General features: G+C 47.4%; 1 protein-coding gene across 8 annotated transcripts in view; it reads right to left on the bottom strand.

Annotated features, from left to right (window-relative positions):
• The window catches only part of HERC2 (HECT and RLD domain containing E3 ubiquitin protein ligase 2), a 212,756-nt gene that overhangs the window by 88,096 nt on the left and 99,452 nt on the right, over positions 1 to 25,208 (bottom strand). For all 8 annotated transcript variants that reach the window (XM_054452280.2, XM_063653302.1, XM_063653300.1 and 5 more), the window contains 15 exons: positions 24,470 to 24,657; positions 23,212 to 23,404; positions 21,252 to 21,434; positions 18,400 to 18,581; positions 17,442 to 17,589; positions 17,047 to 17,243; positions 16,712 to 16,942; positions 15,414 to 15,552; positions 13,981 to 14,124; positions 9,234 to 9,376; positions 4,834 to 5,101; positions 4,600 to 4,736; positions 3,941 to 4,039; positions 1,066 to 1,234; positions 843 to 968 (listed from right to left, as the gene is read on the bottom strand). In XM_054452280.2, the coding sequence (XP_054308255.2) occupies positions 843 to 968; positions 1,066 to 1,234; positions 3,941 to 4,039; positions 4,600 to 4,736; positions 4,834 to 5,101; positions 9,234 to 9,376; positions 13,981 to 14,124; positions 15,414 to 15,552; positions 16,712 to 16,942; positions 17,047 to 17,243; positions 17,442 to 17,589; positions 18,400 to 18,581; positions 21,252 to 21,434; positions 23,212 to 23,404; positions 24,470 to 24,657 (2,547 nt within the window). The remainder of the gene's footprint in view (positions 1 to 842; positions 969 to 1,065; positions 1,235 to 3,940; positions 4,040 to 4,599; positions 4,737 to 4,833; positions 5,102 to 9,233; positions 9,377 to 13,980; positions 14,125 to 15,413; positions 15,553 to 16,711; positions 16,943 to 17,046; positions 17,244 to 17,441; positions 17,590 to 18,399; positions 18,582 to 21,251; positions 21,435 to 23,211; positions 23,405 to 24,469; positions 24,658 to 25,208) is intronic.

The raw sequence follows: 25,208 nt of genomic DNA, 5'->3' as shown, positions 1-25,208 counted from the left end.
AATCCCAACACTTTGGGAGGCCGACGCGGGCGGATCAATAGGTGAGGAGTTCGAGACCAGCCTGGCCAACATGGTGAAACCCCATCTCTACCAAAAATACAAAAATTATCCAGGTATGGTGGTGGGCACCTGTAATCCCAGCTACTCTGGAGGCTGAGACCGGAGAATTGCTTAAACCCGGGGGTGGAGGTTGCAGTGAGCCGAGATGGCGCCACTGCACTCCAGCCTGGTCAGGGCAGGAGACAGAAAAAGCAGTCCTGACAGTCAGGAGCTGGCCTGTTAATGTCAGTGTTAGGCCATTTCACAGAACAACTGACAGGACAAGTTGACAGAACACGAACATCAGGTAAGGCCACTCTGTGACTGATGAATCAAGGCACAACCAAAACCTCTCCTTAACCATGTGTGATTAAAGTTGAGTCTGATCCAAACCACAAACAACCACACAGTCCCCTATCCTGGTGATATGAATGACTGCTTCCTTACCAATCATGACGTTAGCATGGCTCTGTTCTTTCTGCCTGCCAGGTAAATTTATTAAGACATCCTGTCTTAGAATTACCCCTGCTTTCTCGACCCCTCCCACAAATACCCAACATAAACTTCATTAGTCCTCGCTCACTCCCTCTGATGGAGACACACATTCCCCAGGGTGTGTGTTCTCCTGCACTGCAATGAGTTAACATTAATAAATCTGATTGTTTCACTGCAAGCAAAGGAACACTCTATCTCTGTCTTCACACTTGTTTTCTTTTTTGTGTGCTTGAACAAAAAGAAATACTAAGTACACATGCGTTAATGAAAAGTTAACATCAGGAATTTTATTACCCAGATAATATTACCTTTCACAACCCCCACACTCTGATGAGTCACAGATCCCCATTTGTATTTTGGTGTGGTGACAGAGGCTTTGACCCGCACTTTATCACCAATCTTGATGTGAGAAGAAGAACTTGGTGGAGGATAGCCTACAGATTTCAATAACAAATCATTATAATCAGTATTCATTTACGGGAATTCTGTCTCTAAGAAAAAGCAAAAGCACTGAACAAAGAATGTGCTCACCTATAAGTTCCACATGAATGTACCTAACCCAGTAGGTGCCCCCTTTCTGCTGCCAGTCACACTGCACATTGAGATCATGCAACCCATCTCTGTCCAGCTTGATGACTTTGCCAACATCACCTTCGCACACTTCTTCGTATGCTCGGCAGCATCTAACCATCATTCCCACCTAGAATTAAAATGAAATTGGAGATCCAGTCCATCATGTACACAGGTGAAATGAGCCATGGTAAGTAGTATTACTCTACTCTTAATAAAGAATTTTGACTGGGCACAGTGGCTCACGTCTGTAATCCTAGCACTTTCGGAGGCTGAGGCGGGAGGATCGCTTGAGCTCAGGTGTTTGAGACAAACCTGGGCAACATGGCGAAACCCCACCTCTACCAAAAATACAAAAATTAGCCAGACGTCGTGGTGCATGCCTGTGGTCCCAGCTACTCGGGAGACTGAGTTGAGAGGATTGCTTGAGCCTGGAACGTGGAGGTTACAATGAGCCAAGATCACACCACTGCACTCCAGCCTGAGTGACAAAGTGAGACCCCATCTCAAAAAAAAAAAAAAAAAAAAAAAAAGAATTTCATCTGGCACCCAGAGTGCATTCTAAGTATTATTTAATGCTAAAGGGAACAGAAACTCTTTAGAACACTGTCTGGCTTTGTGTCTCAGGCAGGAAATATACAGGAAGAGCCTGGATCAACTTGTGTCATAAAGGAAGGGAGCTTTCAAAGATTACTGGGTTCACTCAAAAGGATTCCCTGATCATCAAAAACATAACAGTGGAAACATCACATCCTAAAAGCCAATGGATTGGTCATCATGATAATAAGGAAAACAAAGCTTCCTGGTCATCTTTATACATATCAGAACACCAATGCATCATTCTGAAAACTGATAAAGTCTCCCTGTATTATCAAGAGTAACCAAGATTAATAACAAAGCTTTTTTTCACAGAGGAGAATTCCAGCTAACAAACTCAGAAAAGATGAAGTTAGAAAATTACTATGGTGCAGCCCCTAATGATAGGTCTAGGTGATGACACTAATGCCTGCTGGAGCTATGGGATGGACAGTTAATACAGAATGCTGTCAAGGAAGGAGCAGGCTGACAAGACCTAACCCACCCAAACCTGCTTGCCTGTTGAGATGGGGCCGGAGGGAGTACATGCCTATGAAGCTTCCTGCCTGAGATTCAGCCTGGTCCAATCACCCTCCAACCCTAACTCCTACTGTATTGGAGAAACAGGGAGAGAGGAAGATGTTAGCCACAAGGAAGCCACCATCAAATGCAGACTGTAAGACATTTGGAGGACATGGTTTCAGCCACAAATAAACAGCATGAAAGGAGAGGACGAGGGAAGGAGGGTTATCATGAATGTTTGTGTCCCCCCCCACCCCAAAAATTCATGAAGTCCCAACTCCTAATGTGGCAGCATTAGGAGATGGGGCCTCTAAGGAAGTCATTAAGGTAAAATCAGGTCATAAGAGTGGGCCTCTGCCACAACAGGATTAGGGTCTTTATAAGAAGAGACTCCAGGATGGGCATGGTGGCTCACGCCTATAATCCCAGCACTTTGGGAGGCCAAGGCAGGCGGATCACCTGAGGTCAGGAGTTCGAGACCAGCCTGACCAAAATGGAGAAACCCTGTCTCTACTAAAAATATAAAATTAACCAGGCATGTGGTGCATGTCTGTAATCCCAGCTACTCGGGAGGCTGAGGCAGGAGAATCACTTGAACCCGGGAGGCAGAGGTTGTAGTGAGAGATCACGCCACTGCACTCCAGCCTGGGCAGTAGAGCGAGACTCTGCCTCAAAAAAAAAAAAAAAAAAAAAAGGCAGCCACCTGCAAGCCAGGAAGAGGGCCATCACCAGAAACCAGCCAAGCTGGCACCTTGATATTGGATTTCCAGCCTCCAGAACCATGAGAAATAAATGTCTGTTGTTGAAGCTGCCAGTCTATGGTACTGTGTTATAGCCAACTGAGCTAAGACAAGGGGGAACCACTTTAGGTTGAAATAGACTTCAAAGATTCATCAACCAAATGTAGATAAGGCATACAATCTTGGTTGTATCCAAATTCAAAAACTAACCATTAAAGCCATTTCCGAGAAAACTGGAAAACTACAAGCAAGCGTTAGATATAAGATATTAAGGAATTATTATTTATTTTGTTAGGTAAAGCTGGTAAACAGAAATGTCATTATGTTAAGATTCTTTATTAGTGATACACACTGACATACACACAGGTGAAATGAGATGGATTTGGGGGATTTTCTCTAAAATATACTAAAACAAGAAAATTAGGACAAGAAATGATTTAAAGTAGATAAAGGACTATATAAAACATAATTAGATTTTTAAAGTTTGATGGCAATGAGAAATGAGAATTACATAAGAAAAACAAGGAAAGGTATGTAGGAAGTGTCACAAGTGGGACTAGCAGAAAACAGCCATCTCTGCGCCATGTCCACCGTGGACAGGCCACTTGCGCTCTCCGGCTGCCCCCGAGCCCATCTGCCCCTCTGTCCTCTGGCTACACCGGGGCAGCCACAGCAGCCTCTGTCTGAGTGCCCATCCTGCTGAGCCACCCTTCCCACCCTGTAGGCTTTGCACCCATCTCACCTTCTCATTGCAGCCCCACATCCCTGGATTGTGCCCTCACTCCCACCCCTTTACTGTAGTGTGCTCTTTCTCATTCCAGGGTACACAGCACCCTCTAGCGTACCATGAGCTCATGATCAGGTATGTCTTCCAGCACCAGAAGGCAGGCTCCCTGAGGGCACGGGCCTCTGTCCACTGATGTTTGGCATATAGGACATACTCAAATATTTGCTGAGTGAAAAACGGATCGAGGTTCCAGCTTAAGACGATTACTCACCTGAATATTCTCTCTCACATATACAGCATAATCATCATTACTCAAGAAATCAGCTCGTTTTTTGTAGGTCTGGCTCTCCGTCACAACAGCACCAGTAGACTACAAGAAATAAATACATTCAAAGAAAAAGACAGGAGAAAGCGATAAACCTACTCAAAAAGAAATAAGTCTGTGAAATCTATAATATTAAAAAGTAGAGGATGAAATCCTTTATTTTCCCTATAAAAAATCTTCATTTAAAAAAGACTAATAGCAGTAGCATAGTAGGCAGAAATGAATCTCAAAAGCTACAAGTATACAAAATTTCCAAGGCACTTGCAAATTAATCCTATGAACAATTTACTCAGGTCAGAAACCGATGTGTCAAAACATGGTATTTGAATAAAATATCTTCTAATGGCTACCGAAGATCATTAGATGTTTGAACAAGGGTCTGTTCTAAAGCTAAAAGTAATTATGATATAGAAACCCAATCATCTCTTCAGTAGTGAAACACAGCTTTGTTCTGTGCCCGGCAATACCACAGGCTGGTTTTATGGAACAGTCCACAGTAGACATAGTTAGTTCTTTCAAGGGACAGAGAAAGCCAAGGTGTAAGACTGTCAGAGCGCTAGACAGACAGCGGCCCAGGTGCGGGCGGTCACATGGGAGGCACTGACCATGGAGTAGGTGGCATCATCCATGTCCTCCACCACTTCCTCATCAGAATACTCGTCGGACACTGTGTCTGCATCTGAGAGCTCCGTGACCTGGACGTCGGAGTGGTCCAGCAGCCACCCGACCAAGGCTTCTACACCTAAGAGAGACACACACAGCACACCGGCCACCGTGAGTCAACAGCCCTGAAGCGGGAAACCACATACACACAAGCAGAGGCCAGGAAAATGAAGTACCAGGCAAGCCAGACGCATTCCCGGAAGCCCCAGTGAGAGACTTCAGGGCAAACTCGATGTTCCTTCTGGGAAATCCCATCTCCATGAGCTGCACCACAATCGGCAGAGCGGGAACGGGCGACTGCTTGCGCCTCTTCACTCTGGCAGGGCGGATGTGCTGCACGGCGACAGGTGTGGTGGCCTCACTGGAGCTGCAATCTTCAAATCCTGGGCTGGAAGGGTGAGTGGACTCCACAGCCAAGCACTGGCACACGGCCAGTGCGGCAGCCTGGGCAGACAAGAGGGTCCTGGGAGGTTTGGGAAGTACCCTCGGCTAGCTTACACAGTCTAGGAACACGGGGGTGATGGCCTTCTACTGCGAACTGCAGTACGCAAGTCTAGAAAGCCCGCATTCACGTGCGTGTTTTTCAATGAGTTCCTAAAACATGTTAGAAAATGACAAAGCCAAGTTTCGCGGTTTAATGCAGAGAAAATACTTGGTGGTAAAATAACTTTCCTGTTTCAGCAGACAGAGAGCCTACTAAATTAGCCAAGTATCAATGTCCATTAAGGAAAACTTCATTACAGCCCTAAGCGAGCAGTCACAGGGGCTTGAGGGAGCAGGGAGAAAGGCATTCCCCCTGCCTTAATCAGGCACTGTGGTGGGGGCCACAGGCACCTGTGTTTTAGACAGGCCAGAAATGACACAGGACTCTCATGTACCATTAAACCAACCCTCAACTATTCAAGGGTTAAATAACCACAGTGAGGTTAAACAAGGTATTAAAAAGTAAGAGAAATAAAAGAGTATTAGTTGGGAAACACACTGCAATTAATCAGTGAACATCTAAACTGCCAGTCTCTGCAGCTGGGAACTCCCCACCTACAGCACAAAGAGCACTTCCCTGATCTGTCTGCAACTCCCTGGTCCTCCTCCCCACCTGCTCTCATAGCACTGACTTGCTATTTTGTTAAACTGAGCATGTGAGGAAGGAATCAGGAAGAAACCGAGGACATTGTGGAGCCCCCCAGTGCTCAGGAAGTATCAAAGCCTAGGGTTTTGCAGCGAAGTCTGGGTAACTTGGAAGTGACAGGTTTCATCCTAAAAGTTTAAAATTCAGAGCCAGATTGAGCCAAGAGTTCTGGTTCTGATAATGGGGAGTTAGGGTGCATTGGACTAACCCTTGGCTGATAATAATCATGAACTCTGGATAAAATATTTTTAAAAACTGCTTGAGGGCACTGGAGAACAGCTGACGCAATCAGCAATAAAACGAGCACAACCCCTGACCCCGAGAAGCCTGCAGGCAAGACGCACATTAACCACAGACAGCGCACCTTCCTGCTCTGCAGGGGCTGGGGTCCGGGCCTGCCAGAGCAACCAGAATGCAAGGGAAAGCCCACCTGAGAAAGAAACCACAGAGAAGCCTGCAGGCAAGACGCACATTAACCACAGACAGCGCACCTTCCCGCTCTGCAGGGGCTGGGGTCCAGGCCTGCCAGAGCAACCAGAATGCAAGGGAAAGCCCGCCTGAGAAAGAAACCACAGAGAAGCCTGCAGGCAAGACGCACATTAACCACAGACGGCGCACCTTCCCGCTCTGCAGGGGCTGGGGTCCAGGCCTGCCAGAGCAACCAGAATGCAAGGGAAAGCCCGCCTGAGAAGGAAACCACAGAGAAGCCTGCAGGCAAGACGCACATTAACCACAGACAGCGCACCTTCCCGCTCTGCAGGGGCTGGGGTCCAGGCCTGCCAGAGGAACCAGAATGCAAGGGAAAGCCCGCCTGAGAAGGAAACCACAGAGAAGCCTGCAGGCAAGACGCACATTAACCACAGACAGCGCACCTTCCTGCACTGCAAGGGCTGGGGTCCCGGCCTGACAGAGCAACCAGAATGCCAGGGAAAGCCCACCTGAGAAAGAAACCACAGAGGGAAAACCACGAAATGTGTGGACAGACTACCCGCAAATCTACAGCTGAATCTAAACTGAAGCACCACTGAAGAGCCTGGGCTCGGCACAAAGGGACCGCTGGAAGGCTGCAGGGGCTCCCCAGCTGCCCAGGGCCAGGACAGCATCTGAGGCTCAAGCTCAACCAACCAGAGGTGGGGAGGAGAATGTCAAGGCTTCCAGTGACGCCCAGAAGAGATTCTAAATCCTTAATAAAAAATCATTAGAAAGCCTGGCACCAAGCCACCTCAGGATCAAGGAGGACTGCCAGGTACTGAACTGCCTGTGAGAAGAGAACTCCCCGTTCTCCAGAGGAGGCAGAACCCAGAGCCAATACAATGTAACATCCAAAGAATCCAGAATGAAATAAAAATTCTCACATATGTGAAGGACAACAACCAATAACTGACAATAATCAAGGAATAAAAACTGCAAAGAGCAGCAGACCAACAGGTGGGCAGATGTTAGAATTAGCAAACAAGAAATTCAACATAACTATCAGAAATATGTTTTAAAATGTACAGTAAAAGATAGATTTGGCCGGGCACGGTAGCTCACACCTGTAATTCCAGCACTTTGGGAGCCCGAGACAGGCGGATCATGAGGTCAGGAGTTCGAGACCAGCCTGGCCAACATGGTAAAATCCCATCTCTACTAAATATACAAAAATTAGCCAGGCGTGGTGGCAGGCACCTGTAGTCCTAGCTACTCGGGAGGCTTAGGCAGGAGAATCACTTGAACCCGGGAGTCAGAGGTTGCAGTGAGCTGAGATCGCGCCACTGCACTCCAGCCTGGTGACAGAGCGAGACTCCGTCAAAAAAAAAAAAAAAAAGATAGACTTAAGGGATGAAGAAAGGAACTGTCAGAAGAGATATAAAACTATTAAATGAGAGCCAAATGGAAATAAGAGATGTGAAAAATATAAAATAAAGTATGTCTTGGATGGACATAACAACAGATTAGGCCCAACAAAGCAAAGCATCTTGACCTTTCAAACAGATCAAGACAAACTAAATCAAGCTACTAACAAGGAGAAGAAAGACTTTCTGTTAAAATCGTAAAAGGAAACTCACTAACAGTGTAACAGATGTATAATAGTATTTCCAGAAAAGAACAAAAAGAGCAAGGCAGGGGGAAAAAACAATAGTCAAAAGTTTCCAGATTGGTAGGGGAACAAAAATCAAGCCAAAGATGCAAGCAGCTTCAGCAAATTTCAAGGAGGACAGTGGGGTGGGCGGGGTGGGCCACCATTGCATACATGAGCCCAGCTTAGGGAAACTGCAGAAAACCAAAGAACAGAAAACACAAAAAGCAACCACAGAAAAAAGACATTTCATACAAAAAAAGAGATAAGACAACGACTCTCCATCGGAATCCATGCAGACAAAACAGCGGAAGGTCTCTTTTTGTACAACAGTCCCTCTCAGTTCCTGAAGGACAATTCTACATGGCCTTCCAGGTGTTCACACTCGGCATCCCCCAGCATGACTGCAGGCTGTGCACCACCCCACATGCTCTCAAGTTGCTCAGCGTCTTCTTTTGATCTCTGCCAGGGAGACTGGAAACACAACCAGGCCCTTTAAAATGAACCTTCACCTCAGAGGTTCCCAGACCTGAGAAGAAGCCGGAGTTCAGAAGAGCTCATGGCCAACCTCCACCTCCTCCCTTCCTGCCCACACCCATTTCTTGCTTTCTCCCTTTGCACCCCCCCATCTTTCCAGCTCGTTCTAGGACTGGCGGAGGCCTCCCACCTGTCCAAGGCAGTGGCTGCCTCATCTGGACTCTTGCTCCCAGAAGGGCCCTGCTATCTGAGGGTTTCTGTTAGGGTAATTTCTGACTGCCAAACTGAGTACTGACAGTTTTATTTTTGTCTCTGATATTTTGTCCAGATTTTTAATGTATTACACAGCAAGAAAGATTCTGGAACGAACATCTCTAATCCTCTATGTCACCAGCCATGAAAGCTCCCATCCCTCTTACACTCAATCACGTCGCCTCTTCTATGGGAACGTCCTGTAGCCCTGACCGTGTGCCTTGCTGCTGCCCTCACCTGCTCCATAGCATGGGGAGAGCTGAGAGGCTGGTGGCACCAAAGCACCCCCAAAGAGGCTCCTGAGTGAATGAAACAAACAGGTGCCAGAGTCCTGACGAGCCTCTTTGAATAATTCTACTTCCTGGAAAAAGATCCCTTCATGAAGATGTGAGCATTTAACCCATGCTGCATCTAGTTAATATTTCTTAACAATTTACACAAATCCAAAATTAGGTTAAACTTCAACCCTCTCAGTCTTTAGTATTATAATGTTCTGCAGACTATGCACAAACATGGTTAAACCCCAATGAATCATTAGAATTATTTGCATACTATCATTTAAAATTCAGAAAAGATCCTTAAGAAAATATACATCTAGAAAAAAATTGTTCACAATTTAGTACTGTGGATTAAAAACTGTCAAGGCTGCATGGCTGTACCTCAAGTTCCTGTTTATCAAATATGGCCTTCACAGGGGACGGCTGGGTGGCCGAGGCCAGCAGCTGCTGCAAGAGGATCATGGGGGGCTGCGGCCCTTCAGGAGACATGTCCCCAAGGTCAGGTGATACCACTGCTCCATCATCTGAATTTAAAAACAAAATATGTGTAAGATTCTATTCTCAACTGCGAACACCACTTTACTATTAAAGAAAATGCATTGAGCATGTTAAATCAGGTATGACTTCTGCCTCATTATGTGATGGAAAACCAAAATCTTCAAGGTTCAGACATCGAACCAAAACTAGACTCTAGGCTGGGTGCGGTGGCTCACGCCTGTAATCCCTGTACTTCGGGAGGCCGAGGCGGGTGGATCACGAGGTCAGGAGATTGAGACCATCCTGGCTAACACGGTGAAACCCTGTCTCTACTAAAAATACAAAACATTAGCTGGGCATGGTGGTGGGCGCCCGTAGTCCCAGCTACTTGGGAGGCTGACACAGGAGAATGGCATGAACCCGGGAGGCGGAGCTTGTAGTGAGCCGAGATCGTGCCACTGCACTCCAGCCTGGGCGACAGACCAAGACTCGGTCTCAAAAAAAAAAAAAAAAATTAGCTGGGTGTGGTGGTGCATGCCTGTAATCCCAGCTACTCGCAAGGCTGAGGCAGGAGAATTGCTTGAACCAGGGAGTTGGAGGTTGCAGCGAGCCAAGATCACACCACCGTACTCCAGCCTGGTGACAGAGTGAGACTCCATCTCAAAACAAAAAAAAAAGAACTAGACTCTAAACCACTTTCACTGCCTGCTTTTGGTCTCTGTCCTTCATTAGTGCATCTGTCTCTTAGAGCCAGCAAATGCTCCTTCCCAGATTTCTGCACTTGGTCTGATTCTTTCTCTTTTTCTTGAGATGGAGTCTCACTCTGTTGCCCAGGCTGGAGTGCAGTGGCACAATCTTGGCTCACTGCAACCTCTGCCTCCTGGCTCAAGCGATTCTCCTGCATCAGCCTTCCCAGTAGCTGGGACTACAGGCACACGCCACCATGCCCGGCTAATTTTTGTATTTTTAGTATAGATGGGGGTTTCACCATGTTGGCCAGGCTGGTCTCGAACTCCTGACCTCAGGTGATCCACCCGCCTCGGCATCCCAAAGTGTTGGGATTACAGGCGTCAGCCACCATGCCTGGCCTACACACTCTCTTTCGTGTTCACTCACGGCTTCAGTAACCCCTCACACAGACACATCCCACGTGCATATTTCTAGCTGTAGCTTTTCCAGCTAAGCCTTGTTGAGATCATTAAGTGACCCCAATTCCAAATGTGTCATGTGCTCAGGGTGATGGCTTTTTGTCTGTTATGAGTAGCTTTAGGTGCAGCCTTTAGGACTGTTTGACAGAGCCCCAAGGAGATCCACTGCCCTCAAGCCCAGTTCACACAATCTAGGTACTCATCCAGGTACTCACAGCATTTGCATGTGCTGGTTTTCTTCAGTGACAATTTCAACTAACTAGACCAGGAGGTGGAAATCTTTCTCTTAAAGGGCCAGAGAGTAAATAGTTTAGGCTGATGGGCTGTACAGTCTCTGTCCCAACTACTCAGCTCTGCCACTGTAGAGCAAAAGCATCCAGAGATGATGTGTAAACAAGTGGTGTGCCTGTGTTCCCATAAAAATTTACAAAAACAGGTGCACGGCAGTTTTGTCAATCTAGCTCTGTTCGGAGTCCCTGCTCGGCCCAAAGCACAGACTTGATCATCCTGATTCAGGTCTGCTGTAACTGCTCATCGGGCTGAGTGCAGAACATAACAGCCAATCCAATTCCTGGGCTCCAATCTCCCAATCTCTACAACTGGGAAATCTTCATGTTCCCTACAACCTCTATTATTAATTGATTCTATACTTTCAATCGATTTCTTTCATCCTCAGCAGGTTTAAAATTAATTTCATAGCATCCTCTCCTCTTAAGATTAAGAAACAAACCCACACACTCCACATTCTACTGGACTTGCTTATTTTTTTCAAACGCACCACTCACTATTCTCCCCTCAACTCAAGCTTAAAACAGCAGAGTCACCTTCCACTTTTTGCTGGTTCCCCACAAAGTTACCATCTACAAGACTACACCATCACAGTGGATGGCACCTTCCTTCCACCAGAACCTTCTTTCCCTTTTCATGCCTTCCCCCTCATCACCTGACACAGGAGCCATTCTCCATCTCTGTCATCTCCGGTTTCAGATACTCCTATACCTTCCTAGGAGGTGTATCATCCAAAGGTCAATGCTTACCATGTGGCCCCTACCACAGCTTTTCAAGTGGGCCTCAAGTTTCACCCTGGTCTCCCAGGTACTCTGTAACAGGATGTCACCCGCCCATCTAGCTTCAGCACCACCACTCATCGACAAACCCTGAGCTTCAAGCAGAGCAGAGCTGTTCAACACGCTTCCAAAGACTCGCCACTTTCACTCCTCTCCTCCTGGTCCACCACCAACAGAGTGCTTGTCTGCTGGCATCTGTCTGCCACAGCTTTCAAAGGCTGCCCGTCCAGTGCTCAGCTGCCACTGGCTCCAGACGCCTTTGGAACCACTCACATGCCTCACCGCCCCCTGGCCCCAGAGGACAAAGAGAGCCATCTGCATTCACTTCCTCTCCTCATCCAAACCCTAGAGAGCAATGATCACAGAAAAGGACTTTCCCTGAAAAGACTTAGCATAATGTCTTTCAATAGTAGGAGATCAAAAAATGTTTTTTTCTATTAAAAGTGACACAAGCTCATTCTAGAAAACTAAATATAGATGAATATAAAGAAAATAAAGACAGCCAAAATTCCACCAAAGATTACTGGGTCACTATTTCACTAAACAGATAACTATGGCATATCTATAAACGGATATACATAGCAATGTGCTTTTCTGTTTACTTATCGTTTTCATGTTTCCACGGCAATAAACATATACGACTAGCCCTCTGTATCCATGGGTTCTGCATCCAAAGATTCAATGAACCACAGATCAAAAGTATTCAGAATAAAACAATTTTTTAAAATACAATTTTAAAAAAATAGCAATAACAACTATTTACATATCATTTATATATATTTTTTTAATTTTATTTTTGAGACAGAGTCTCACTCTGTCGCCCAGGCTGGAGTGCACTGGCACGATCTTGGCTCACTGCAAGCTCCGCCTCCCGGGTTCACACCATTCTCCTGCCTCAGCCTCCCAAGTAGCTGGGACTACAGGCACCTGCCACCACACCCGGCTAATTTTTTGTATTTTTAGTAGAGATGGAGTTTCACCGTGTTAGCCAGGATGGTCTCCATCTCCTGACCTCGTGATCTGCCTGCCTTAGCCTCCCAAAGTGCTGGGATTACAGGCGTGAGCCACCGCACCCAGCCTATATATCATTTATGTTTTTTAAAGTATTTGGGAGGATGTGCATAGGTTATATGCAAATACTACACCATTTTATAGAAGGGCCTTAAGCATTAGTGAATTCTGGGATAACTGGGGGTCTTGGAACTCATCCCCATGGAGATTGAGGGAAGACTATATAGGTACCATCATTTTGAATGGCACCATGATATCACACTGTATGGATATACAACATAAGAATGGGTATTTTGGTGTCTACAGTTTTTCAACACAAAAACAATACCAAAAAAGAGGCCATAACGACACTGTTGAATACATTAACTTTTTTTTTTTTTTTTTTTTTTTGAGACAAAGTCTCACTCTGTCGCCCAGGCTGGAGTGCAGTGGCACAATCTGCACCCTGCAATCCGCACACACTGCAACCTCGGCCCCCCAGTTAAAGTGATTCTCCTGTCTCAGCCTCCCAAGTAGCTGGGATTACAGGCGGCCACCACTATGTCCGCTAATGTATTTTATTTTATTTTTTTTTGAGACAGAGTCTTGCTCTGTCGCCCAGGCTGGAGTGCAGTGGCGCGATCCCGGCTCACTGCAAGCTCCACCTCCCGGATTCATGCCATTCTCCTTGCGTCAGCCTCCCGAGTAGCTAGAACTACAGGCATCCGCCACCTTGCCTGGCTAATGTTTTGTATTTTTAGCAGAGATGGGGTTTCACCATGTTAGCCAGGATGGTCTCTATCTCCTGACCTCATGATCCGCCGCCCACCTCGGCCTCCCAAAGTGCAGGGATTACAAGCGTGAGCCATTGTGCCCAGCTGGTGAATACATTATCTTTACATGCCTTTTCGTGTGATAAAGTCCCACAGAATGACTTGCTGGGTCAAAGTATATAAATACATACATACATCTATGCATTTCAAAGTCCAACTCATTTCCTCAGATGCCCATTAGATGGCTACACCGACTGAAATTCCCAGCAGCAACGTGTTCATGGAGTGCGGCTGTACGCGCATTTGAAGAACCAGCTTAGGTTCTACTTGTTACAATACAGGCTCTATTTCTTTGGTCTGGGGTGTGGCCTGGGAGTCTGCATTTCTAACACATACCTGCGTGCCACCAATGTTGCTGACCCATGCACCACACTTTAAACGGGAAGGCATGAAAATACCTTTTTCCCTCCCCACCCACCGGACGCCCTCAGTCTTGTCTTATAAGATGACGATGACAATTTTATTCACAGTTGGTGGTTGCTGGGCAGGCCATGTGCCTCTCTTGTACATTTATAAGCCACCTATGTCCATTTTTATGAACTGATTGTTCACATCCTTTGTCTACTTTCTACTGCCCTTCTTATAAAGATTTAAGAACTTTTTAAAAAGATACCTGTGTGAACAGTTCCAGTCTCCTGAACAGCTGGCTGAGACAGGATCTGCCGCAGTTTATCCTGGTGGGAGAGCAGCGCCCGACCTGCTTTCAGGATGTATAGCTTCAACTGCTGGCACCGCAGCAGGTCCAGGTCCACTTGTCCTGCGGAAGGAAAGACTCAGTGAGAAGGGCGTGCCCTGCTCAGACTCCCTCCTCACCAGCATCAAGCCTCTGCCACATGGCGATGAGTACCGCTCTACCCTTCAGGAATCTGCCGACCGCACACACTGTCCGTGACGAAGGGCTCGCCTTTCCCAGTGTTACACTCGGTGCTTCTGGGTAAGCACCTTCTGCCTCCTGGGTCTTCCTTCCCTGCTCTCCAGGCACCTAACTTGATAGGACGCAGGATTCAATGGGTTTAACACGGTTAGAACCATGTCAGCTACTATTAATATGATCAAATGTTCCCCAAGTTGCTGAAGTTTCAGCTGTTTTCACTCTTCTTCTAAGACTCCTCTGAGAGAATCTGTCAGCCCCACTAGCTCTTTAACTGATGAAGATGGCAGCAATGCCCAAGGCTTATCTGAATACAGAGGCCACAGAAGCAGCACAGAGAGCATGGGGTGGGAAGGAAGGAGGGCTGCAGGTGCCGCTCGGGCACTGGCTCGACTAACTGGCAGACAGGTTTATTCACCACGATGGGAAACGGCAGCTACTAGAGAAAGCCAGCTGAATTTCGGACATGTTGTGATTTGCATGCACTGCACCTCCAACCAGAGATGTGAATGGGAGATCCAGACTTGAAAGTGCTTACATCATAAATGCTGAAGCAGCAATCGTAGGTCTGTGGGAGCAAGAGGGGAGAAAACTCAAGAAGAGTGGGCAGAATATGCCATAGTTATGGGTGAAGCCACACGGACTTCCAGGACATAAAGAACGAGCAGCGAGAAGAGCTCCCTAGAAACATGGAAAGAAACTCAGGAGAGCTGCATTCTAGACCCAAAGGAAGGCAAAGCCAAGCAAGGCTACAATCTCAGCCACCCTGAATGCCACAGGCAAGCCAGGTGGCTTCCGGGACAGAGGCCTCTGGATCCGGCAGGGAACAGACTGTGAGCCATGGTCCAACAGGGTGACTGGGGGGCCCTGGGATAGAGGGGAGGAGGGAAGAGGTGAACACAAACTTCTCTTCCGGGATAAAGGGTGACACGGAGAAGAGGGTGTGAGCCATGGGGTTCTTCAAGTGTGGCTCCGAACATGGCGACAAAGGCTGACTCGAAAACACTCATTACCACGAACACAGGGTTACATTGCCAACCGCAACTCAACAAATGGTGGGCCCAGGTGAACCCCAGGACTTTAGCACGTCTGTGAACTCACTCATAAAAGAACACTGTACAAACAACACGAGTTTAAGACGGCAGCTATTTCATCAAGAAGCACCATGTACTGACCTGCAAAGGCCTGTTTAGAAGATTTCTTTATGTTGTGCTTTTCTAACTTGCTTCCAGCGAGGTTCACCAACTGAGCCCAGACAGACAGCATGGGCTCTGTGAAGGGCAGGCTGTTCACATTAAAGGCCACGGCAGGGAGCTGGAGAGGACACAGAAGCTGTCAGCGTGTGGCCAGTATGACTAACCAATGAAACGTGCTGAAAGTCATCAAAACCATGGGCTTAATCCTGAAATGCCACACATACCCGGAAGCCTTTTTATAGCTGAGAATAATCATTTTTTAAAATGACATTAAAGGCAAGATAGAGACTTACACATATAATAAGTATAATCTATATTAATTTTTCTTTACAAACCTGTCAACAATAATTACATCAGTGTGGTGGTTACTATCTTCTCAGGTATTTTCTATATACTTCAAGTTTTCTACAACATGTATATATTCCTATAATAATAAAAAAGAGTACTTTATAGAAAATATAGTCAGGCCGGGCATGGTGGCTCACGCCTGTAATCCCAGCACTTTGGGAGGCCGAGGCGGGCGGATCACCTGAGGTCAGGAGTTTTTGACCGGCCCAGCCACCATAGGGAAACCCCATCTCTACTAAAATTAGCAAATTAGCCAGGCATGGTGGCACACACCGTAATCCCAGCTACTCAGGAGGCTGAGGCAGGAGAATCGCTTGAACCCGGGAGGCAAAGGTTGCAGAGGGCTGACAAGATCGTGCCATTGCACTCCAGCCTGGGTGACAAGAGCAAGACTCCATCTCAAAAAAAGAAGAAAAAGAATAAATAGTAAGATTGCACTTGGGCTACATGAAAATAATGTAAATGGCTCCTTCTCCTTGTGCATCCTTGATTCATAGATTAAGATGACAGTAGCTGCTACATTAAGTCACGTCACTCAAAACAATTAAGCATTTTCTACATGAAGAAAGGCTGTTTTTTTTAAAGGTGTTTAAACATGTTTGTTTTTTTAAAACTTGAGTTGTTCAATAAAAAGTAAACTTCATAAATTCACATTTTAAAATAATTAGAACTACTTCATAGATGCACGGTACCTTCTAGGTTGCTAAAGCCCTCTTCATGTCTCTGAGGCTGAAAAACACACGAACCACTGCTTTAGGTGCCCTGTGAGACAGGCCCTGCTCACCACAGAAGCGCAAGCTCACACAGCTTCCTGGAAGGCAAACTTGAAGTACCAGAATCAAGTTCTTTCAAGTGCTAATGTTGGTGCTGGGTTCTAGTGTAAAGCCAATTTCCCTTATCATACAGTAACTGAGCACAAGTTCACCTACTGGTTTCAGCTGATTCAATGGGCAAACGCGACACATCCGCATGTCAGAGAACTGCACGGTGATTTTGCCCTTCGGGGTGATGCGAGTCACGGTGCCTTCTCCAAACTCATCGTGCACAACTTGGCCGCCCAGGCGCAGGCGACCGTCGATGCCTCCAATCACAGCCAGGACCGCCATGAGGCCCCCCACTTCAGGGTTCTCAGAGTCGGGGAAGTAGTCCTCTAACTGGGCCTAGTGCAGACCAAACAGCGAGCTCGACGAGGGACACTCACAGAGCTGCCCAATCCCTACAGGTTTACCGTTCAACTAAATTAATTCTGAGAACACAAACCCACCCCTTCAGAATGCCTTCCCGCAAAGCTGTGGGTGATGGAGCGGAGCTGGGAGTTGATGTACTTGTTGATGAGCCCATTCCACTGAGTCAGGGAGTGCAGTGTGCGCAGCAGTGCCACCACCTCCTCCGCCAGTGTGCTGCTGTGGGTGGCAGTCAGCGAGGCCTGTGGGCGCACCCTGCGCCGCCTCGGCATGGACTCTGAGGAGGAAACAAGGGGAAAAGCTGCTGCACTGCTCTTCACCAGGGCACAAGGAAGGGAGACGGCCACCCACCTCTGAGTGATGGCACTACGCCGCTCTTCACCAGGGCACAGGGAAGGGAGACGGCCACCCACCTCTGAGTGACGGCACTGTGCTGCTCTTCACCAGGGCAGAGGGAAGGGAGACGGCCACCCACCTCTGAGTAACGGCACGTCGGAGGAGCAGGTAGTGAGCAAGCTCCCCAAGAAGTCAAACAGCTTCTCCACGAGGCATTTCATGTCCCTCGCCCTTTCGGTCTTGTCCCATGACGGAAGGACTGCTTGCAACAAATGCACAGCTAAGATCTGATAAAAGAAAATTTAAAACGACAAGCATTAAAAAAAATCTGATTAGGAAACTACAGATTGTTATTTTCTTTTTTTTTTTTGAGACAGAGTCTCGCACTGTCGCCTGGGCTGGAGTGCAGTGGCACAGTCTCAGCTCACTACAACCTCCACCTCCCAGGTTCAAGCAATTCTCCTTGCTTCAGCTTCCTGAGTAGCTGGGATTACAGGCACCCACCACCAACCCTGGCTCATTGTTTTTGGATTTTTAGTAGAGACAGGATTTCACTATGTTGGCCAGGCTGGTCTCAAACTCCTGACCTCATGATCCACCTGCCTTGGCCTCCCAAAGTGCTGGGATTACAGGCATGAGCCACTGCGCCCAGCCTCTCTTTATTTTCTGTTCTCATAATGCAAGTAATCATGTGAAAATGTTGAGATTCATTATTTTACAGCCAGGTAATTACACTCAAGTTGATTAGTGATTAGGATTGCCAAGGACTTTAGAAAAAAGCAACATTACAGATGCATGTGTTTAATTTAAAAAGAATTATTTTTAGTTTAATTCTTAAGACAATTACACTACAAATTCTGTGAAGCAGATGAGTGAGTAGTTGCAGGATTTACCACTTAAGAGAAAAGCAGGTAAACTAAAGGTTAGCAACTTACCAATTATCAAGGACCTCTGCCCCTTGCCTCCAGAAAATCTACCGTCACTTCTAGACCCTTTCTGCACACGTTACTGAATAAAGGCCCCTGACTCTGAGGGCAGGGAACTTCAGTACATGGAGGCTGCTCTCAGGGAACTGGTTTTGCCTGGCAGCACATTACCTGCCTCTGCAGCGAGGCGGCAGTGAAGGGTGTGTGCCCTTCCACGACCTTCATGAGCAGCGTGATCCACTGCGGGGAGCTGAGGGCGCCGCACACCTGCGGCGTGAGAGCAATGCTCCGCACAAACCCCAGCGTGCACCAGCTCCGGTGTTGCTCCCTGTACACCAGTCTGTTTGGAGAAGCTGCGGGAGGGAAAATAGACATGCTTGGTAACAAGTCCCTAAAGACTAAAGATAAATCCTTATTTTTTTATCAACTTATTTTATTTTTCTACAATAAGCTCCTTTACAAATATATTGCAGTTTGTAAATTAATTCAAAGTGAGAAGTGGAAGAAGGCTTTTAAGTTAGTTCAAGAAACATTTCTGAATTTTTCTTTTTTTTTTTTAAGAGAAGGGCCCTCACTATGTTGCCCAGGCTGGTCTAAAACTCCTGGGCTCAAGTGATTCTCCTGCCTTGCCCTGCCGAATAGCTGGGACTACAGGCATTTTTAAAACCTTCTAAGTATGTGTAGTAAAAGTAGTTAGGGAATTTTAGCTATGCATTGTTTCTAGGCAATAGGAAAATGATCTATAATTCAAATAGCAGTAATTTGCAACAGTGTGCATCTATTATATTTTTAATTTCGTGTTTTAAATATCTCCACAATCTTGCTTATATTTAATCTGCACCACTTAAATTTTTTTTTGTATTTTTAGTAGAGACAGTTTCCAATCCAAGTTTAATACATCTGCATTAACAAAATGAGTTTTTCACTAGGTTTACACCACTGGATTCTGGCCCCAGTGGGCCCACCTCTGCTCCGCCTGGCTCCAGGACTCCACTACTCCCTGAATGGAGGCTGAGGCTTGGAGGCTGGGCCCCCCAAGGGACCCCGCCCACAGCCCCACAGGACCTGCTCTCCCTCCCACCTCCCCCACCCTGCCCTCAGCTATCCAAGCTTATGAGGACACCTGCCTTCCTTCAGCACACTCACATGAGCTCACACACACACACTCTCACACCCTCATATGCATCCTCACACTCACACCCATACTAAGTTATTCAGACACACTCATGGGCACTCACAGACCCACCCTCACACTCTCAGGTGTACTCACACCACTGTCGTAATCACTAACACACACACAATCCCAGTCACACTTATGCACACACAACCTAAGATGCAAGCTGACACACACTCCTATGCACTCACATACACTTACCCCTCCCAATGCATACAAAAACTCACATATGCACTCACACTCCTAAACACTAGTCACAACCAATTACTCACCCACTCACACCTTTACCCACACTTTCTCACTTTACACTCACACCTACAGTTACAATCTCCCACTGACACAAGCAAAATGCTCACACTCACATGCATTCACAATGTCACTCGTGCTCACACTGACACAAGGCACTCATACACATTTACACAAATGCTCACACTCAATCGCACACTTACACTTGTGCCTGCCACCCACTCATACTTCCTCACACTCATCAAGCCTCACTGACTTACACTTCGTCTCACACACCCAGTAATCCCCTCACACTCACAGTCATGCCTCCCTCGTGCTCACCCTCACACACACACTGGCTCAATGCACTGACGCTTTCACTCCCACTTCACCTGAATGTAGTCACCTGCCACTCACACGCTCTCATGGACATACACACCACTCACATAAATGCACGCATACACACACCCACACAACCACATGCTACAAACACACCGTCACACTTGCAACACAAACGCTCAGCTACTTGCCCATCGACTGCTAACACACTCACTCTCATCAATATGTGCAGACGCTCCAGCACACCACTAATACACGCATGCTCTCACACACACTGGAGCACGCCCACATACCCACCCACACTCACATGTGCTTACTCTGTCACAGGCACACTCACCCCACTCCCTCAGCTCACATTTCTCATACTTACTCTCCACACACACGAACACTTTATGGATTAAACTGTTCCTGTCCCCCGACTTCACATACATTCGGAACCTCAGAATATGATCTTATTTAATGAGGTCTCTGTAGACGTCATTAAGGTAAGAATTTAGGTACCATCATGTTGGATTAGAGTCAAAGAAACTCAATGAAAGAGTCCTTTCAGAGACAGAAAAGGACATGCAGAACACAGGGGCAGGGGCCATGTGAAGACGCAGGCAGAGACTGGCACAATGCGTCCCCACACCAAGGAAGCCTGGAGCTCCCAGAAGCTGGATGAAATAAGGAAGGACCTTCCCCTAGAGCCTGTGGAGGGAGCATGGCCCTGCCCGCACCTGGATTTGGGACTTCTGGTCTCCAGAACTCTGAGAGAACAAATTTGTTGTTTGAAGCCAGTGTTATGGGTTGAATTCAGAATTGCAAAATTTGTATGTTGAAGCCCTAACCTCTACCGTACCTCAGCAGGTGACCTTGTTTGGAAACAGGGTCGCTGCAGATGTAATCAGTTTGATGAGGCTGAATGATGTCCTTATGAAAAGGGGAGATTTGGAGGCGACTCACACAGGGAGAATGCCATGTGAAGATGACGGCAGAGATCGAGGTGACACCTCTACAAGCCGAGGAACGCTAAAGAGATCAGCAAACTCCAGAAGCTGGGGCAGAGCGCTGAAGCACCTTCTCCCTCACAGCCCCAGAAGGAACCACCCTTGATCTCAGCGTTCCAGCCACCAGAACCATGAGAATTTCTACTGTGTAAGCCCCCAAGTTTGTAGTACTTAGTTACAGCAGCCACAGGAAAGGAATCCACACACATCCACAACCACCCACATGCACACCCAGACACAACAAGTGTGCGGCCCCCAGCGCTGACTCCCTGGGCCCTCGATCTCTCATTCCATACATGTCTTGTCCGTCGTTCCGCTTTCCACTAACATTCGCAGCAGTCCGCATAAAGTCTTGGTGGCTTCGCTCTGCATGATCTCAGCATGAACTCCGGCAGACAGACAAAGAGTCTGCAGTAAGTTAATAGTGCTGGTAAACATCATTGCAGTGGGGTGAATGTTCCTTTCAGTTTGTTCGGCTTCTAAAAAAAATAATCAAAATAACAAATGATATTCCCAAGTAAAACTGGAAGATAGTCTTGCACATAATTTAACAGCTTTAATATTACATTCTTGTTTTACTGAAGACTTGAATTTTAGTGCAGTTTTAGGTTCATGCAAAATTGAAAGTACAGAGATTTTTGTGTTCTTTTTTCCTTTCAGACAGGCTCTCTCTGTTGCCCAAGCTAGAGTGCAACGGCATGATCATAGCTCACTGCAGCTTTGACCTCCCAGGGTAAGCAGTCCTCCCACCTCGACCTCCCAAACTGTCATCTTTTCTGCTTTGGAAAAGGAAACAGATCTTTACAAGAAGAAAAGATGGAACTCAGAATGCACTAAATGTGCACCCTAATCATTTCTGTTCCCATCTTCCTCAAGAATCTTTTAAATAATAATTCTCGAAACAACATTAGCATATAACTCAGAAGCAATAAATGATTCCAAGGTTTCACTTCTTTAGAAACACAACTTATCAAATGTCAAGTGCTGGTTTCTGATGAGCTGGCTGTGTCCTGGATGAGGACAAAGCACCGGCATCTGTGGAGTGGGGCAACCAGACGCTCATGCAGCCAGCTTGGCTGGCTTTGGGATGAGGAGATGTGTGGCAAATGAGGCCGCCCTCTGTCGTGAGGCCACCCCTGCCCAGGCTCTGATGCCCCTATGGGGAAAGGCCCCAGGCAGGGAGTCAGGCCTGCTTCCTGCAGGCAAGGTAGGCTGAGGGAGGAAGCAGCGACTGGTGTCAGGCAGCATGCTATAGGCTGGACACTGGCGGCCAGCACCACATCCACCCTCAGGGACAGGGTTCCAGGTGCCATGTACGTCGCTCCTAACAGGCCTACGCAGCAGGCAACACTTCTGTTCACACCTGAGGGACCCAGGCCCCAGAAGTGACGTGTCAAAGATGGTGGTATCAGGATCTGAGCTGTGTGCCCCAAGCCCAGATGGTGCGCTATGGCATAGCCTCTTCCAGCCCTCATACTACCTGCTCTCTACTGAGTAGACCTTCTAAGATCTCGTGCTCACTGTCACAGCCATTTCTGAGCCTGACGACACTGTAGCCATGGTGGGCACCGCGGTGCTGGGAGGCAGCCCCAGCCTCTTGGATGGTCTTACCAAGCCCAGCCATGTGAAGCTTCATATGTCTTTTAGGAACAGCTAAGAAATGTCATGAAACCTCCTCCCACAACCTGGATCTCTACAGATAGGATCTAGCTTTCTTGGTCCACCCCTAAATTCTCACTTCTGCTTCCCTAGAAGCGATAAAGTGCTGACTAACTCCACATTACATGAAGAGTTCAGAGTCAGGGACCACAGAGGAAAGGTAAAGGCAGGTGGCAGGTGGGGTGTGCTCAGGTGGGGGCTCTCACTGGAGGAGGAGGCGATGGACTGAGACCGCAGGGCAATTCCACCAGGCCTCAGCTCACTTGCTCAGACACAGGCTCAGTGCCAACCACATGAGACTCACTGGTGGTGCAGCTGCCCCGGCCTGGCTACCACATTCTCAAAGAGGGGCAGGTGCACACGTGAGAGGAAAATGCAGAAAGTCAGTTCCAGCCAGATCGCCGGATCCCACAGGCACTCAACGCACCTGCATCGGAGGTGCCTGGGAGCTTATTTAAATTGCAGGCTCCGAGGACAGAGCGCCAGCTGCAGGTGCGTCCTGACATCCCATTCTAAGGCCCAGATGGCAGTGGTGGCAGCCAGCACCTGGACAGTTTGTGGACTGCCTTGGACTAAACGCCTTCCTGAGTCACCCACCAGAGTCGTCCTCTGTGTCCGAGTCCTCTGCTGAGGGCTGTGCAGCGGCCGGCAGCTCTGCCAGCTTGAGGTCGTATTTTCCTTCTTTCCCCATCCTGTAGGAGTTGGTGCTGCCCGTGTCCCACTGGACTCTTATCCACCCATCCTCTCCCAGCTCACCAATCACTCGGCCTAGGCCTGGAGGAGGCCCATCCTGAGAAAGCCAAAGGAGAGATCAGTTAGGAGGGTGCGTGCCCCGCCCTGGTCCTTCCATGGCTCCCAGCAGACCTGCCACACAGATGTCGCCATATGCCACCCTGTCTGTCAGGGGCTGTCCCCAGATACAGATTTCATCTCTCCTACAAAATGTGTGCTTGCATCATTTTAAATTAAATGGCATAAAATAACGTGATCATGCTGCTTTACCAAGGAAGTCGGGGAAATCTCATCTCAATGAGGATCCTCTGAGTCAATGCAGAGACAGGGCTTTGCAGCAAGTCCTGACCCCTCCATCCCTCACGGGCCTTGCAAGAGCAGAAACCTGAAACAAGCACCAGCACCTCCACATTCCCTTTGCTTCAGTTTCCCCCGGGCCCCAGGGGGAAGCTCTGTCTCTCACTTCTGCAGGAGAAAGCTGTTTCTAGGATGGATGCTGCTGTCTCCAGACACTGCTATTTCTAAGATGACTGTGACAAAGCCGGGGCTTACCAGCATGGCTGAGAAAAGCTAGACAGACCATGGGAAGGTGAACACTGCCCTAACTTAGCTAGGGCTGTGGTAAGTGACTTCCACCTGGGGGCACCTGGCAGAGATTTAGAAGAGACCTGAGATGAGGGAAAATGGAGACGTGGCCACAGGCCCATGAAGTATATCCCTAACTACTGGGTTCAGGGCACTTCACAGCACATGGCCATCAGCTCACAGGGGCAGCATCTGGGCTTCCTGCCTCAGAGCCTTCACTACACCAACTTTCAGAATGAGATTTACTCTCTTGCTCACTCTCACTCTTGCTGTTCCAGTGACCCATCAAACTGAGCCTCATGCCAGTGAGTTTCCTGAAAAGAGCTGCTTCTCTTTCCAGACTTGATTCTGCTCAGATGCCCTACTTATGATTCCCTGTTTGTGTTCACTCCCTTCAGCTGCTCGGGAACCAACACCTGTGTCATCGATCAATCAACACATCCTGGATTATTCCAATTTCCTCCCACCAATAGCGTACAGAACTGTGCAGAAGATAACTAATGTGTGGCTAATATGTTCCCATCAAATCTCTGAGTACCTGATCGCCCCATTTCCAGTCCACACCTCTCATGACCCTCGTTCCAATCTTCATCATGGCAGCCAGTTCTGGCCCTGAAACAGGGAGCTGCACAGGAGCCGTTTCCTTCCTTGTTTCTTCCAAAACTGTGGCAGAAGCACCTTGAGCAGAAGCATTCATATCTTCCTCAATGTTGTCACAACTGGGGCCTGACAGAGCGTCAAAAACAATAGCTGAGCCAACAAGTAGCTACAATGTCCCCTTAATACACACAAAACATTTAAAAAGTACTAATGAAGATCATAATTTTGAAGAATCCATACTATATGCTTTATCAATTAATATAATACTATCAATATTTTACTGATGTAGGACAAAAAGAAGATACACAGAAGGACGAAATACATAAATAGGATAAGAAGATATAAAGGATATTAAAATGCTCAGTAAAGCTGCTTTCTCTACTTCTAGGAATTACTCCCCCCAAAAAAGCAAAATAACTAAGTTAGAAAGATACTCATCACATTTTTTATTAATAGAAAAACAAAGATAACTACCTAAATATCTAACAGTGGGAAACTAACAAACTTTAATCATGGTTCTGTGCAGTAGACAGCTAACAGCTGGCACGAGATACAACCTCAGACAGGATTGCTGCAGGCTGGCCCTTGGCTGGAGTCTGGATCTCAGGAGGGCTCCCCCATTCCCTAGGAGGTAGGTGTGGTTCCCTGTGCCTGAACTGTCTGTACAAACAACATGG

The sequence above is a fragment of the Pongo pygmaeus genome, chromosome 16, assembly GCF_028885625.2.
Source record: "Pongo pygmaeus isolate AG05252 chromosome 16, NHGRI_mPonPyg2-v2.0_pri, whole genome shotgun sequence".
NCBI lineage: Eukaryota > Metazoa > Chordata > Mammalia > Primates > Hominidae > Pongo > Pongo pygmaeus.
This window is presented reverse-complemented; position numbering and strand designations above follow the sequence as displayed.